Source organism: Bufo gargarizans, chromosome 4, assembly GCF_014858855.1.
Source record: "Bufo gargarizans isolate SCDJY-AF-19 chromosome 4, ASM1485885v1, whole genome shotgun sequence".
NCBI lineage: Eukaryota > Metazoa > Chordata > Amphibia > Anura > Bufonidae > Bufo > Bufo gargarizans.
The window spans coordinates 22,588,381-22,603,811 of NC_058083.1; the positions used below are offsets into that span (position 1 = coordinate 22,588,381).

The window sequence follows — 15,431 nt, forward strand, 5'->3', positions numbered from 1 at the left end:
TATGCCTGGAAGCAGGTGTAACTGGAGTTCACACATTGAGGTTGTGTGCACACAATTACAAGAAAAGTGCAGCTTTTTGTCGCAATATCATTCAAATCACAGAGAAATTTTATGCATTTCCCTTTGAGTATTGCACTTGTGTGATCAACACATGACCAGATTTTTATCCGCTGGAAGTCAACAGTAAAGGTTCACGTTGAATGCAATCAGAGATCTTAAAAACTGCTTTGTATTTGGTAGGAGACGACCTGAAGGTTGACCATACTCGTGCTTTCCACTGTAGGCAATAGGAGTTATGGAACGTCACATGTAACTACAAAAACACAGCAAATGCTTCCATTTTGGTGCATTCATTCAATGTTTAATGGCTATATACACCTTTTGGGGATATTTTTTTTATTATTGCACTGTACGCATTTTGAGCTAAAAAATGTTTTTTTTCAATTGGTCTTTATTAAAAATATGGAGCCCCTTTTTTTTCTGAACAAAGCTGAGATGCTGTAGTAGCTACCTGTTGTTTTTCTGTCATTTGGGGAGCTGACGGACTCCTTATTTTTGCTCTTTGACATTATAAACACTAAGTCAAGGCCTGCTATTTTTTAATATATATTTTTTTAATATATAAAAACACGTGGCTGGTTTTCAGGCTATAATTTTTTAAATCACTCCAGGTATTTTACTTCCTATTCTGGCTCTTTACCTTCCTCTTTTGCTTAAACTTTTATCACGACAAACAGCCTCACTTGACTTTCTCAGTCAGACCATTAATTCACTCTGACCAGAGAGAGAAGGGGAACAGTGACTCAATTAAAGCATCACACATTACACTGAGTGCAATTCCCTTCTGTGGCTATTTTTATCTAGGATTATCAGGAAAACAATAGTGCTGTCATAATGTTATCTCAATCCTATATCTACTATTATACTTACAGGTAACATCGTCCCCTTACAGTAGCAGTAAACTGACAATAGATTAACCATCTATACAGGAGTTTTCGCTCTCTCTGACTGCTACAGAAGGACAGCATTTTGTATGTTATTTTCAATGTTATAGTACTGCCGAAATGAAAACGAAAATGGCCAAAAATTCTGTGAATATTGAGTCTAAAAAAAAGACCCCTCTCTGGTAGAAGTGTCCCTTTAAATTGTGTTTCTAATGAGAACTGCTACTTTGTCTGAACACATAAAAAGAGGTTTTCTAGGAATTACTTAAATTGATTACCTATCCTTACAATATGTCATCAATATCCGATCCGCGGAGGTTTCACTCCCAGTACCCCCACTAGCTGTGGTGCCGGAACCAGTCATCGGAACAAGACAACTACATACTGTGTGGTGGCCGTGCCTGGTTACAGCAGAATTTAAGTGAATGGAGCAGCGCTATGTAGTTTCAGCACTGTAGCTCCTGAAAACAGCTGATCGGGTGGGATGCTGGGAGTTAAACCCCCCACCGATCTGATATTGATGATCTTTCCTTAATAACGGTGATCAATAAGTAAGGCCTGAAAAGCTGTCTATACATTAGGGATTTCAGGCAGTCTTTTTTGGAATGACTTGTCTTCCATGACTGCTCTGTGACTATAGTCTTGGGCGATGTTGAAATAAGTAAAAATATCACATCGTCGATCGTTCTCTTCCACCATCTGTGGCCTGGTCTGGGCCGCCATTGAGGGATAAAGATCTGTCGTTTGGCACAAACGACTTTTTAACTACAGCTCCAGACAACAACAGCAAAAAAAAAAAAAGTGCTTTCCCACCGGTCGGCACCTGGTACTGTGGTACATGTCGCAATGGTTGGCAGAAAATGGTTTTGGCTGTCCAGAATGCGGAGTGTGTGGCCAGCTTTGGAGGAGGGATCTGGAGTGCATCGACCAGAATACCGGCGACAGACGTGCCTTTGGCGGTAACTTCGCCGGCCGCATGCCCATCAGATAGTCGTCTCTCGAGTTGCCGGTAGCGTAGCTGTGATGTGTCTCGAGGATGAGAGCAGATGTTGCTTTTAGTGGCAGCAAGGCATGTCATTAGGAGGAACAGCAGCTGGCACTGCGGCACGAACATCAGCCTAATACTTGCCTTTGTTTCTGTGTTCAATTATGGATGCTGTTCGGGAATTAAAGAAAGTAGCTGGAGAAGTCTTTACAGACGCCATAATCCGATGTAAATGTCTTTACAAGGAGGGCACTGGGGGGCACTAAAGGATGCAGTCTATGCAGAGAGACTTGTCGACTTGGTATGGCTTTGAAGTAAACACAGTCTTTTTTCACACTTCCAAGGAGCCTGCGCAAGCGTCACCCTCCCTTCCCTTACATGGAGGAGAGGCTGATGTTCCTGTCATAACCAAGGGAAAAGCCGTTTGATTGCAAGGAATAAGATGTTTGTTTGCCTCGGATTGCTTCGCGTCAACAGATCCGCAGCTCACTGGCGGCTGAAGAAGTGTCTGTGAAGATGGTATCAGACCGGCAGCTTATTAGATACGTGCAGCCGTGTAAACTTCTCTTTGTATGCAGGACGCCCGTCACACGCGGTGGAAGCGATCCTAGTCATTACGGACCATTGAAGTCCTGTAGCGCAGTGACATCACTGACACTGGGAGCTGGCCATGTATGATATGCTGTTTTAGGTTGTATACAGAGAGCGCCGGAGTGTTTAACAGCCCGTCTCGCTCCAGGTTACGCTTTCAGACTTCCCAAAACGCTGCAATAACTTATTTGTGGTGAAACAATCCGTCTTCCAAAAGGGCCAGTGGCGGAGGTTTCCTTAAAGGGGTTTTCCGAGAGTCGAGTATTGATGGCCTATCTTTAGGGTAGGTCATCAAAATCTGAGGCCGCAGCATTTCGGTGAGTGCTGCGGGGAGGAATTTTAAGTATAGAAGAATATACATTTTTGTAAAACAAACATCCCAGAATCCCTATTATGTGTTTTCTACCTAAAGTCCATAAGAATGTAACTGAATCCCGTCCCCCATATCCATTGTTTCAGGAATAGGATCGCTTACCGCCAACCTTTTTTACAAAAATATGTAAAAACCATGGCTTCCTGAATAAGAGACTCCACAGAGGGATTATCCAGGTAAAGATAATGATAGGATAGGTCATCATTATCACAATGGCGGGGTTCCGAGTCCCGGCACCTGCACCGATCAGCTGTTTAATAGAGCTGCTGCACTCATCGGAGCTCTGGTGAGCACTGTGGACTCCCAGCATCTCACCAAGCACAGCACCGTATATAGCCGTATAGTGGCAGTACTTGGTATTGCTCTCTTCCTTTGACTTGAATGGAGCTGAGATGCATCTAGGTCGTGTGACCGATGTACGCTGACACCACATGTCCTAGAAAGAGACCCTGGCGCCCAAGGAAAGCCCGGCCTCTTCTAACAGCTGATCGTCAGGGTTCCCAGGAGTCGGCCCCCTGCCAATCTGATATTGATGAACTATCCAGAGCATAGGTCTTCAGTAGTAATTCCCGGCTATCCCCTTTAAGAAATTAAAGAGTTTTAAGGCTGGGGCATCTATTGTATGTGAGCTGCTCCCTAACCCACAATTACTTTTAGTGGGAGGGTGGCTACTATCCACACACAGTGGGTATGGCTATGCGGACGAAGTTCGTCCCCACTTACACTAACCTGTTTATGGCCGCTTTGGAGGTAGAGCGAGTCTATTTTAATAGGCATCCGCAGTTGGTCTATTGGGGGCGTTATATATCTATTATATGTGAAAGAAGTCTGGACCCTGGACACATTCATGGAAGGCCTGAATAAGAATGACTGGAACATTCACTTAAACTGGGAAAGAAGTATTTATCGGATTACTTTTTTGGATTTCATAGTTTTTTAAAGAGTGTCAGCGTTTTAACACCAAGACCTTCATAAACAAAAAAAAAACTGACCTTCACTACAGAAGATGTCCTTTTCATCCTTGGACTGTGATTATTCTGTAGATTTGCTGACCAGCCTCCTTAGCGTCATCCGAGATGCTAGGGAGGCTGGTCACTGTCGTTGCCTGCTTTTGGCTGCTCTCCCCCCCCCGTCCCCGTATATTTTGATCCACACTATGGGGAGATGCAGTGGCGGACGCGCAGGGATACGGAGGGACATGGGGGCTGGGGAGCAGGTAAGCATGCTGGCTTGGGCTTTCTAGGGGTCATTATAGGGATCAGATAAACCCTTTAATTTAGGATAAGTTATCAATATCACATTGGCACGGGTCCAACTCCAGACACCACTGCTGATCAGCTCTGGAACCAGGCAACTGAACTACAGAGATCCATCCAAAACCTGGTTTGGGTGCCTCTGCTCCTGGATAGGTCACTACTAAGGCTATGTACACCTTTTGGAAGCTTTTTTATGATTGGGCTAAAATTCATTTTTCCTATTGGTCTTTATTAAAAATATTGAGCCGTTCTGTCACAAAGAGTTAACTGTTTGTCTAGCTGTGGGTATAGAATTTTTTACTTTCACTTTGTGCCAGTAAAGTCATCTGTGCCAGTCATCTAATAACCTTTACCTCTTTACCTTACAATTATTTAAGACACATTCTTATCAGAGATAAGGAGCCTGTCAGATCAGCTGGCTGACGGAGCAGAGAGAAAATTCAGATCCCTTTTTTCATCATAGGATACATTGTCCACCAGATAGTTTTTGTCTCATGCATCCTTCGAGCAGCACAGTCTAAGATATCATGCACAACGTGTGCCGGCCGGGCCTGTGCTGCAATGTATGGGCACCGACCGTTGGGCCGCCGCATGCAAATTGCGGACCCATTCACTTAAATGGGTTCCGTGATACGCATCTGATTCCGTAGTGCTTCCGTGGGCTTCCGATCTCTGCCTCTGTTCCGCACAGCACTGCATCTCCAGGATTGCGGACCCATTCGGTGTATTGTGGACCCGGGCCGCAGCACAGGCCCAGCCGGCGCGCGTTCGTGTGCATTAAGCCTAATGCAGGATTCATGGTGAATCAGACTGTAGAGCAGAGGGTCCTTTCAGAGCTCGTATACGGCAGATGTGTCCTCCACAGTAGATCGTTGCATCCCTTTTATTGGCTTGTGGTTTGTTTAACGGCCAAGGGTGAATGATTTGCCATGTAACAATTAGAACTGAACCGTGGTTTAGATCTGTTGGATGGAGATAACGGCAGTGGTCAGCCAGCGCGACCTCAGCTCAACAAAGGAATTTGTTACTGCTACTACTAGATAACTGCTTGTCCTGACACCTCCTTGGAAAAAAGCACATTGTGGTCGTGAGCAGGTAAAAACAAATGTTACATGAGGAAAAGAGTGGAAGGGGCAGTCTGGCTGATTAACATTTGTTTCTAAGGACTCATGCACACAACCATGTTTTCAGACCATGCCTGATTCTCATTTTTTGATGTCCCATTCATTTCTATGGGGCCACAAAAAATGCGGACAGCACATGGATCTAATCGGTATGTTTGCGCATCCGTGCAGCCGTATGTCAATCCCACAAAAAACATGGCCTCCTTTTGTCTGGACGAAAATAGGCATTTCTACAGTAGGGTGGAACTGGAAAAGTGTGAGACGCGAATGGCCAGTATTCATGTTTTGCGGATCTGCGGTTTGCGGAATTGCAAAGAAAGGTTCTGAATGGTGTCAATGAGTGAAATAAGTGATGCAACTTATCCACAGTTGTTCCTGTTCCAACTGATCCCAGTTACCTCAACCAGTCTCTACTAAAAAGGGGTTGTGTCCTCTAAAACACTGGTGGCATATCGCTTGGATGGAGCCCGCAAAGAGAAGGAGAGCGGACTGTGCATGTGCAGCTGTTTTCTCTTAATTTCTAAGGGACTGCATAAAATTGCCGAGCACACTGTACAGCCATTTTCGGCACTTGGCGTAGAAATTAATGGAGGGTGGCAGCGCATGTGAGGTCCGCTCTCCTTCACTTTGCGAGCTCTGTTTTAAGATCGGTGCAATCGTAGCAATATGCCACCAATGCTTGAGATGATACAACCCCTTTAAAGGCGTTATCCAACCCCTGGAATGCCCCATATATGTCCGGGCCTCTCGCACACAATGTACTTACCTCGTTCCCCGACACCCACAAGGCCACCGCTGCATCTCTCCTTCGTGCGGATGAAAACATCCGGTGTCTTGGGCAACCAATAGCAGGCAGTGACGAGCCTTCCTAGTATTGTGGGTAACACTAGGGAGGCTTGTCACCGCCTGCTATTGGCTGCACCCCCCCGACCCCCACCCCTCCGACAGGAAGATGCGGCGGTCGTACGGGCTTCAGAAGCGAGGAGGGTGCTGGGGAGCGAGTCAAGTACATTGTGTGGTGTGTAAGTGGCCCAGGCATATGGGAGGGTGTTTGTGGTCCATGCCTCCGCACCGCAAAAGATAGCATGTCCTATCTTTTGCTGTATATTGCAGAGTGCAAACCCATTCAAATCAAAGGGTATGCACCGCAATAAGGGATTCACATGGCTGGTGCCCGTGCGCAGCACAAACTGCTTACGTCTGTGTGAATGAGGCCGAAATGTGACTGCTCAGCTGTTCTCTGACCTCGGAGTGGATCCAGCAGAGGATCAGCATGACCATATATAATTTGTATGAATCATTTTATAAATTGTATAATGTTTACTCCATTTTTAACCTTATTTTTACCAAAAAAATCTTGTAATTGACATACATTGTATGGAATATTAAACGGTACAACATGTGTCGTAAAAAAAAGGCCTTTGTCAGCGAAAATTAAAAACAAATTATGGCTCGTGGAAGGTAGGGAGTAAAAAATTAAAATTCTTTCGGAACCAAGTGGGAGGACCTTTCAGCTTTCCTGAGATCAAGGCAAATCGGGAAAAGCTTGAAGGGGATTAACCCATGATTAATGTAAAAAATGAAATTCTGACATCATACAGTCTATGACAATCTCTTTCTAACAAAGCTAGAACCAGCCCTGTACCTCACATGGATCCAGGGATCTCCACATTCATTGTTCTGGTAGATTTATATCAAGCTGAAAGCTCAAGGGGAGGGTCTTTTCTGCTGCAGCTCAGGGGGCGTGTCCTTTCTGCTGCAGCTCGGGGGCATGTCCATGTTCTCCCAATTACAGCTCAGGAAGCAGTTGAAGGATGAAATTGAGCATGTGCGGTCATTTTAGTGAGCCGGACAAAGAAATAAGAAAAAAAAAAAAACAGCAGGTGGCGCTTTACCGATAGATGTTACTGAATAACTTAGTACCTTTGCTAAATTTTTAATAACATGCAATTAAAAAATTATTCAGATCCAGGTGCTGGTTTTGAAAACTGTAGAATATATTATTATTTTTTTGTGTAGAACAAACCCCTTAAAATTGTGACAATTATCTCTCTTATCATTACTCGATCAGGTCCCCCATCCATCACGTTAGGAAATAGAAAAGTTTGAACTCCTTTTGTACAAGCTGGCTTTTTTTTATTTTTAACCTTTTTCTGTCTAATTCACCTGCTGGGAGAAAGCAAAGTGACATCATAAGTGGAGGGTTAGCACTGAGTAATAATGTCTGTCTTTTAAAACAAAGGCATGGACAATTAGGCGCAATCTTTACCTGCTGACTTGTCACACGGGGTACTGCGTGGGTACACTGCTCACTGCTCTGTAAACAGTTGCCTGAATGGAATTTTCCTGCAAGCTATTTATCACACTTTTTTTTAGTTTTTTTTTAACACCATCTGAATAATATCAGCTTCGGGCAGATGTATTTTATTTGTGTTTTTTTTTTTTTTCCTAATTTTATTCCTCCCTGAGAAGATTTAATACCGTGTTGTGTTGATTCCAACTGGCAGAAGCCTCGCCTGGTAACAAACGAGAAAGCAATTACTATGATTTGGAGTAATTACTTTTTTATACAATTGGCACATCTTCTATTTGTCTGATACAGTGCGCATTAGGAAGGTTGCAGTTTGTATCTCAGATTATGTATTAGCTTTCTGTGAAGTGCTTGATTAAAGATATAACTAATTGGTGTAATTGCAGAGAACAGCAACTGCCATTAATAAGTCGGTGTTTGTTGCTTTTTTTTTTTTTTTTTTTGCTTATTCTGAGGGCATTTACATGGGTGTTCGGGTGTTCGTGGTTTAACTCTAATTGGCCCGATGCAGTGGACTTTAAAACTTAAAGAATGGCAAGTCTAGATGCATCCACCAGTTATCAGTAAATCCTGATTGCTACCAGCTAAAGCGCACATGAACTAGTACCTTAAAGTGTACTTAGGTTTTTTAAAAACATTATGCATAATGGCTGTGCTTCTTTGTAAAATCATAACTGTGAAGGAAGAGGTCTTGTCTAGGCTTCCCCAATTTTTTTTCCCAGCTTAATTGCTGCTTTTTTCAGCTGCACAGATAGATGCATTTCTCTCATAAGCAGGGGCTTCTTCCTTCTGTGGGATCTGCCAGCTCTGTACTGCTGTGACCTCTGTTTTATGACGTCGCAACATGTTTGTTTTATGCTCTGGAGCTCACAGAACAGATAAGAAGGGGGAAATTCCACTTACAGAAAAGCAGAACTATCTTGTGAATTCAGAAGCAGTGTATAAGCAGTTCTTGTATCAGGCTCAGGATCTCAGCTACCTCTGACATGCCCCCATTTCTTGTGAGCCTTCTTCTGAGTCTCTGTTACTAGGAACGGATCTTGCCTGATAACAGACAATAGACTACAAATTAGGTGGAAGTGAGCCCCCTAGTGGCCATGACTACAGCTTTTTTCCAGGTGGTTGCGGGCAGGTTTACTTCATATAAAATGATTTAGAAATGTGCTAGTTACACCATTCTCTATTAAATGAAGTTGTCTGAAAGTACAGTGATCCTTCTTCTTGCAAACAACCATTAACATCAACCATGGATTAGCCCTATTGAATGGGGCTAAATCTGCGGGCAGCAGCATGCCAAATGGAAGACTGGGGCAAAGACTCAACAGTCTGCTTTGATTTCTGCCATGGTTCTGCAGTAATTTTTTGTTGGGTGGAAAAATCCTGTGTTTTTATTGAAATGGGTTTTAGAACTGTATTATACTTTTTGTGTTTTTCTTTTAATTCTATATAATTCTGCCACTAGAAACACCACTCTTCATCTTACCCTAAAGGGGTATTCTGGTTACTTTGTTATCCCTTATCCCAGGGCTTGACAAATTTCCTTGGAATCTAGGAGCCAGCTAAAAAAGTTAGGAGCCAGGCGGAGCCGCGTCATAAAGCCCCCAGTAGATTCCCCCATAGTGCCCCCCCCCCCACTTCTCCATAGAGCCCCCCCCAATAATACTGTATACCATGTTACATATGCAGTGTACATGTGCTGTATAGTATGGTATATGCAGTATACAGGACCATGATATATGTACAGTATATGACTGACATTCAGTGTACGTGCTGTATACTGTGTTACATACGCAGTATACAGGACCATGATATATGTACAGTATATGACTGACATTCAGTGTACGTGCTGTATACTGTGTTACATACGCAGTATACAGGACCATGATATAGGTACAGTATATGACTGACATTCAGTGTACGTGCTGTATACTATGTTACATACGCAGTATACAGGACCATGATATATGTACAGTATATAGGACTATGGCATACAGTGTACATGTGCTGACACCTCAGGCTCCTGCCTCACTTGGATGCGGGTAGTAGTAATTTGCACTGGAGGCGTGTAAGTTACCTGCAGGTGAACCTGAGAGCCACGAGGAGGGCGCAGGTCAGCGCTATGGCCCCCGCACAGCAGGTCAGGCCTCCGGCCCATCAGACACAGCAGCTGCTTAACGTGCTGCCAGGCCAGACTCTGCATTCCGCTTATAGAGCACATGGGTGGCCCGAGCCCGCTGGGGGCAGGGCGGCGCTTCTCCTCATCACGTCTGTCACAGTGGACTTCCGCGGCGGCGTACGCTCAGCCATGGGCAGGGAGCGTGTCCAAAGAGCAGCTGGGTATAGGGAACCTAAGGCACCGTCACACAGCTCTCCGCTCATCTCCACTCCTGTGCTGCCTCCGGACAGAACAGCGCTCCGCACCCATCGCCCAGGCACCTTTGAAAACGGGCTGACAAATACCCAAGCGCCAGGACTAAATTCCTGGTCGCCATGGCGACCTGGCGCCTGGGATTTGTCGAGCCCTGCCTTATCCACAGAATAGGGGACAAACTATTAGATCGGTGTACAGCGCTCGGTTATCTCCGGAATTCCCATAGAAATTAAAGGAGCGGCCTGTTTTTTACTCTAAAGGGGGTGAATTATTGACAAAGGGGTTCCAGAAATCCACTGCCACCCATTCTCTTTTACACAATCCTAGTTCTTTCCCATCTACAATTCCTCAGGTTACAGCGCAATAATAGTGAATACGATACATTCCTAGAGCAGGCACTGGATCTTTCTGGTAGTCTTCGTGGATCTATCATCTAGGCGATACAAAAATGTAAGAGATCAACTAGTGAGGGGTAGATTTATGCAAAATAAACAGAAAAAAAAATGGTTACAAGGGTTAATTCCAATGGGCAATTTTCATTCCAGAAATTGTGCTCTTTGAGATCAGTTAAAGCAGGGTAAAGTGTTGCAAATAGGCACCTGTTCACTCTCAGTGCGGCAGTTTATACGGCAGGACCTCTTGATTTAAATGACCAAAAATAAATTACTGTACCTTTCGCCCTATAAGACGTACCTAGGTTTTAGAGGAGGACAATAAGAAAAAAATTTTTTTCATTAGACCTCAGCTAACAACCCCAATCAGACCCCCAATGTTAATAAGACCCTAACAAGATCAAGACCCCTCAGCTCAGACCCTAATGTGAATGACCCCCAATCAGACCTCAGACCCCAATCAGACCTCATATCAGCCCCCATTGCCTCTCATATTAGCCCCCAGCAGCCTTCTTTGCCTCGTATCAGCCCTCAGTAGCCTCCATTGCCTCTCATATTGGCCCCCAGCACCCCCACTTGTCTTATATCAGCCCCCTGTAGCTCCCATTGCCTCTCATTTTGGCCCCATTGCCTTATCTCAGCCCTCTGTAATCCCCATTGCCTCTCATTTTGGCCCCCAGCACCCCTCATTGCCTTATATCAGCCCCCTGTAGCTCCCATTGCCTCTCATTTTGGCCCCCATTGCCTTATGCTCCTTGACGCCGCCGTTCCTCACTGCCCGCGATCTTCTTCCTCCTGCTGTCGGCTGTGCTGTGAACCAAGCGCCCTCACGCTGTGCAAAGCCACTGCACAGCTGACAGCCGAGGACCAGGAAGCGGTGAGTACAGAGCCTTCACCGCTTCCTGGTCTTCCAGTACTAATGAGCGCTTCCATAATGGATGTGCTCATAAGTATTCGCCCCATAAGACGCAGGGTCTTTTTTGCTCCACTTTGGGGTGGGGTTGGGGAATGTGTCTTATGGGGCGAATAATACGGTATCTTCTTTGTGGACATTTGAATCTCTATTAGGCTACATGCACACGACCATATGTATTTTGCGATCCACAAAAAATATGGATGACGTCCGTGTGACATTTTTTGCGGGGCTACGGGGCGGATAGCACGCGGTGGGCTGTCTTTCTTTTTTTCTGACCCATTGAAATGAATGAGTCCGCATCCTATCCGCAAAAAAAAATAAAAAATAAGTTTGTGTGCAAGAGACCTTAGTATATATTGTTACTTGTATGTGATGAGCTGGGCGGGGGAGCAGCTGATAAACGGAAGCACACAGGCGCTCCCATAGTCCATGACGTATAGCGGCCATATGCCAACTGCTCTCCTGCATCACCTTCCCGTCCTTGCTTTATGTGGATTAAATAAAGGAAGATTTTTATGGCGAGTGCTTTGGGATCTCTCTTGTTCTGGACTCATAACAGTTAGTAAGTGTGGTTTGTGCCATGTATAGCGCTTTTTTTGGTGCAGTTTGTGCTAAAATCCCAACTCGTTCTGCTTAGTAAATCTCTGCCTATGTGTAGAGCCAGGGATTCTCTGTTGCTTCATTGAAAATTTAAAGGGCATTTACTAATGTGTAAGGGCCTGTTCACTCGTCTCAGTGGAGGAGAGTAATTTCAAGTGCTCGTTTCATTCACTTGAATGGGGTAAGCACTTTGAGTTACACTGCGCCACGCTACAAGCGAGATAACGTGCAGTGCGATCTTCATGAGGAAGCAGCGCTTGCATGATCGGTGGGAGTCTCGGAAGTCTTGGTTATGCAATGTAATTCTAAGTGCTTGTTCCAGTCGCTTGAATGGGACGAGCTCTTTTAATTACACTGCACCGACGCTGCAAGTGAGACGACGCGCAGTGTAATCTTGAAGAGGAAGTGCTGCCTCCTCAGCTGATCGGTGGGGTGCTGGGAGCTGGACCCCCGCCAATCAGATAATAATGACCTACCCTGAGGACAGGTCATCAATATGAGTACTGGATGAGATGGAGTACTGCTGATCTTGTAGAATTTAAGGGAAATGTATTTCCCTTAAAATTGTCCAGAATTATGGGGGCATCCATCTTATCTTAGCAGCTGTTAACACTATTGAGATATGCTTTACAGCAGCCAAATGGACCATAGGAATAGGAACCCGTATATTGAAGGCGACCCATTGGCTTCTATGGGAGAGTGTTGTGGGCATGCTCTGTGAATTATGTAGGGATAGGACGGAGGGGATCTGACACAATAAGCTATTGTTAATGGTGGATCCTGTGTTTATATATACAGATATTTTTTCATTCTAATCCTGCCTGTGATGATGAGGAGATGACTGCTGAGAAGTGATCTCTATAGAACAGCAAGTGTCAACCTATTATAAGGCTTAGGGTAAAACTGGCAAGATTTATGAACATTTTTTTTAAATATAGATATTGACATGGAAAAAATAAAATAAAAAATACCTAACATAAAAACTTGATTTAAAAAGTAGGTTGTTTTCTAATAACTCATCGTGGACAACCTTAAAGGGGTTGTCCACGATTTGACTATTGCCTATTCTCAAGACAGGCCATCAGTTTCTGATTGGTGGTCTATCCTGAGGATAGGCCATTAATAGTGAAATCCTGGACTTCCCATTTGTAGGGATTAGGTGCAGGCTGATGTCTTTGTGACCTTCGCTGTGGTTATATTAGTTTATTGTCACCTGTAGGATTGCCCTGAACTTCATAGATTAGAACAATACTCTTCTCTTTATGCTAACGTGAGGAGTTACATTTACCTGTAATGACTCTTTATTTTCCTACAGTTTTCGGAGCAGTGGCGCCGGCAAATTGCCATTGTTACTGAGTTTAGTGAGCTCCGAAAAATAGTTTCCTTCACTATAGACCAGCAAGTGATGCATTTAATTGAGCGCTCTTCCTGTCTATATTTTTTTTAGGCTCCTGTTAGTTGGAGGCAGCGAGACAAATGAAGATGGAGTGTCGGAGGCCACGCAGTGTGGGCTCACGTCCTGGAGAGTGCTTTCCGGCTCTCCTCATTACAAACAGGTCACTAATTACAAGGGTGACGTAGGCCAGGTAAGTAATGAGAAAAAGCCCTGTGGGCATTTTAGTATTCATTTGCATTCTTTAATTATTTATCAGAGCGTCTTTAATGTCCATATTTAAATTTTCAGCAGTTTTAACATGTTTACAGTAAATTAAAAAATCATCAGTTGCAAAGTGTGGCTAACCGCAGGCTCTGATCTCGTGTGCTGAAACGGCATCCTTTATTTCTACTGCGTTCTCAGTACTAATGGCAGACAGAGGCTCACACATGTCGCCTTCCCATTGAACTTCTCAGGATCCTCTCCTAAATGGAATGATCCTTCAAACACCTTATGTGAAAGTGTGGATGTGTAGCAGGAAATTTTGTTTTATGGGGACACTGCTTGTTTTCCCAAAAAATGCACCTCTGGTTAGCTCCGAGGAGCGGCCCCTCTGTTTGGTTACCTCCGAGGAGCGGCCCCTCTGTTTTGTTACCTCCGAGGAGCGGCCCCTCTGTTTTGTTACCTCCGAGGAGCGGCCCCTCTGTTTTGTTACCTCCGAGGAGCGGCCCCTCTGTTTTGTTACCTCCGAGGAGCGGCCCCTCTGTTTTGTTACCTCCGAGGAGCGGCCCCTCTGTTTTGTTACCTCCGAGGAGCGGCCCCTCTGTTTTGTTACCTCCGAGGAGCGGCCCCTCTGTTTTGTTACCTCCGAGGAGCGGCCCCTCTGTTTTGTTACCTCCGAGGAGCGGCCCCTCTGTTTTGTTACCTCCGAGGAGCGGCCCCTCTGTTTTGTTACCTCCGAGGAGCGGCCCCTCTGTTTAGTTACCTCCGAGGAGCGGCCCCTCTGTTTAGTTACCTCCGAGGAGTGGCCCCTCTGTTTAGTTACCTCCGAGGAGCGGCCCCTCTGTTTAGTTACCTCCGAGGAGCGGCCCCTCTGTTTAGTTACCTCCGAGGAGCGGCCCCTCTGTTTAGTTACCTCCGAGGAGCGGCCCCTCTGTTTGTTTACCTCCGAGCAGCGGCCCCTCTGTTTAGTTACCTCCGAGGAGCGGCCCCACTGTTTGTTTACCTCCGAGGAGCGGCCCCTCTGTTTGTTTACCTCCGAGGAGCGGCCCCTCGGTTCACCTCCGTGGAGCAGCCCCTCGGAATTCCTTTCTGGAGCGGCCCTTTGGTTTTCCCCTGGAGTCAGTAATAATGGCACTCACAACAAGTTCCTTACTATGTAAGACTTATTGATGTGTACTAAGCAACGTTTCTTCAGACTTGGGTATAAAGTAGGGTTTATTGCTCTTGGACACTCCTTGTTTTCCGGGGACTGCTGAGGTACGCGAGTGCTGAAAGTCATTAAGATGGCTATAGGATTTAGCCGGCTTCATGCCGTACTAGTCGCATACGAGTAAGTGACAAATACACATTGCTAAGTAGGTTTCCAGTTACTTCCCTCAATTCAATTAAAAGTAATACTGAGATAAACAAAGGGATTTCCAAAATCATAATGCTTGTGCTTCAAATGCACCAATAATTCACAATAGTTGTAAATTCAATTTATAAAATTGCCTAAAGGGGCTTAAAATGCATCCTGGGAAATGTAATGACCTAAGTGCTTTATTTATCCGGCTCTTTTGTCATATTTTCCTACGTTGCGTGAATTGTTTGCAAAAATGAAGATTTTCTTTCCCCCTCTAATTTCAGTTGTCGCTGTAATGCATGACTTGATCTCGTTTTACAGGCGCTGAAGGGAAAAGGATTGTGGAGGATTATTAAGTTGCGATTATCTAACAGACACGGAAGCGAACAGGTAATGGGGATTTACTTCATTAATTTAGCTCCAGCATGTGGAACACAATTTGATTGAGAATCGTTGGTAGAAGGAAGGGAAAGGAACAAACAGCTTACCAAGGCGACTCCAGTGCGAAAGTTCATACTCCTAATCGGCTATTGCGTCTTTATTTGTCTAAAGCAATGGACCGAAATTGCATTCATTGTTGTATTCATTCTATAATATGGTTTTAGTTTGTAAATACTGATATCAAGGGA

At 44.8% G+C, this 15,431-nt stretch overlaps 1 protein-coding gene across 1 annotated transcript in view; it reads left to right on the forward strand.

Annotated features, from left to right (window-relative positions):
• NBAS (NBAS subunit of NRZ tethering complex) overlaps positions 1-15,431 on the forward strand; it is a 678,694-nt gene that overhangs the window by 67,943 nt on the left and 595,320 nt on the right. The window contains 2 exon segments of the mRNA XM_044291127.1: positions 13,311-13,449; positions 15,124-15,192. Coding sequence (XP_044147062.1) covers positions 13,311-13,449; positions 15,124-15,192 — 208 coding nt within the window.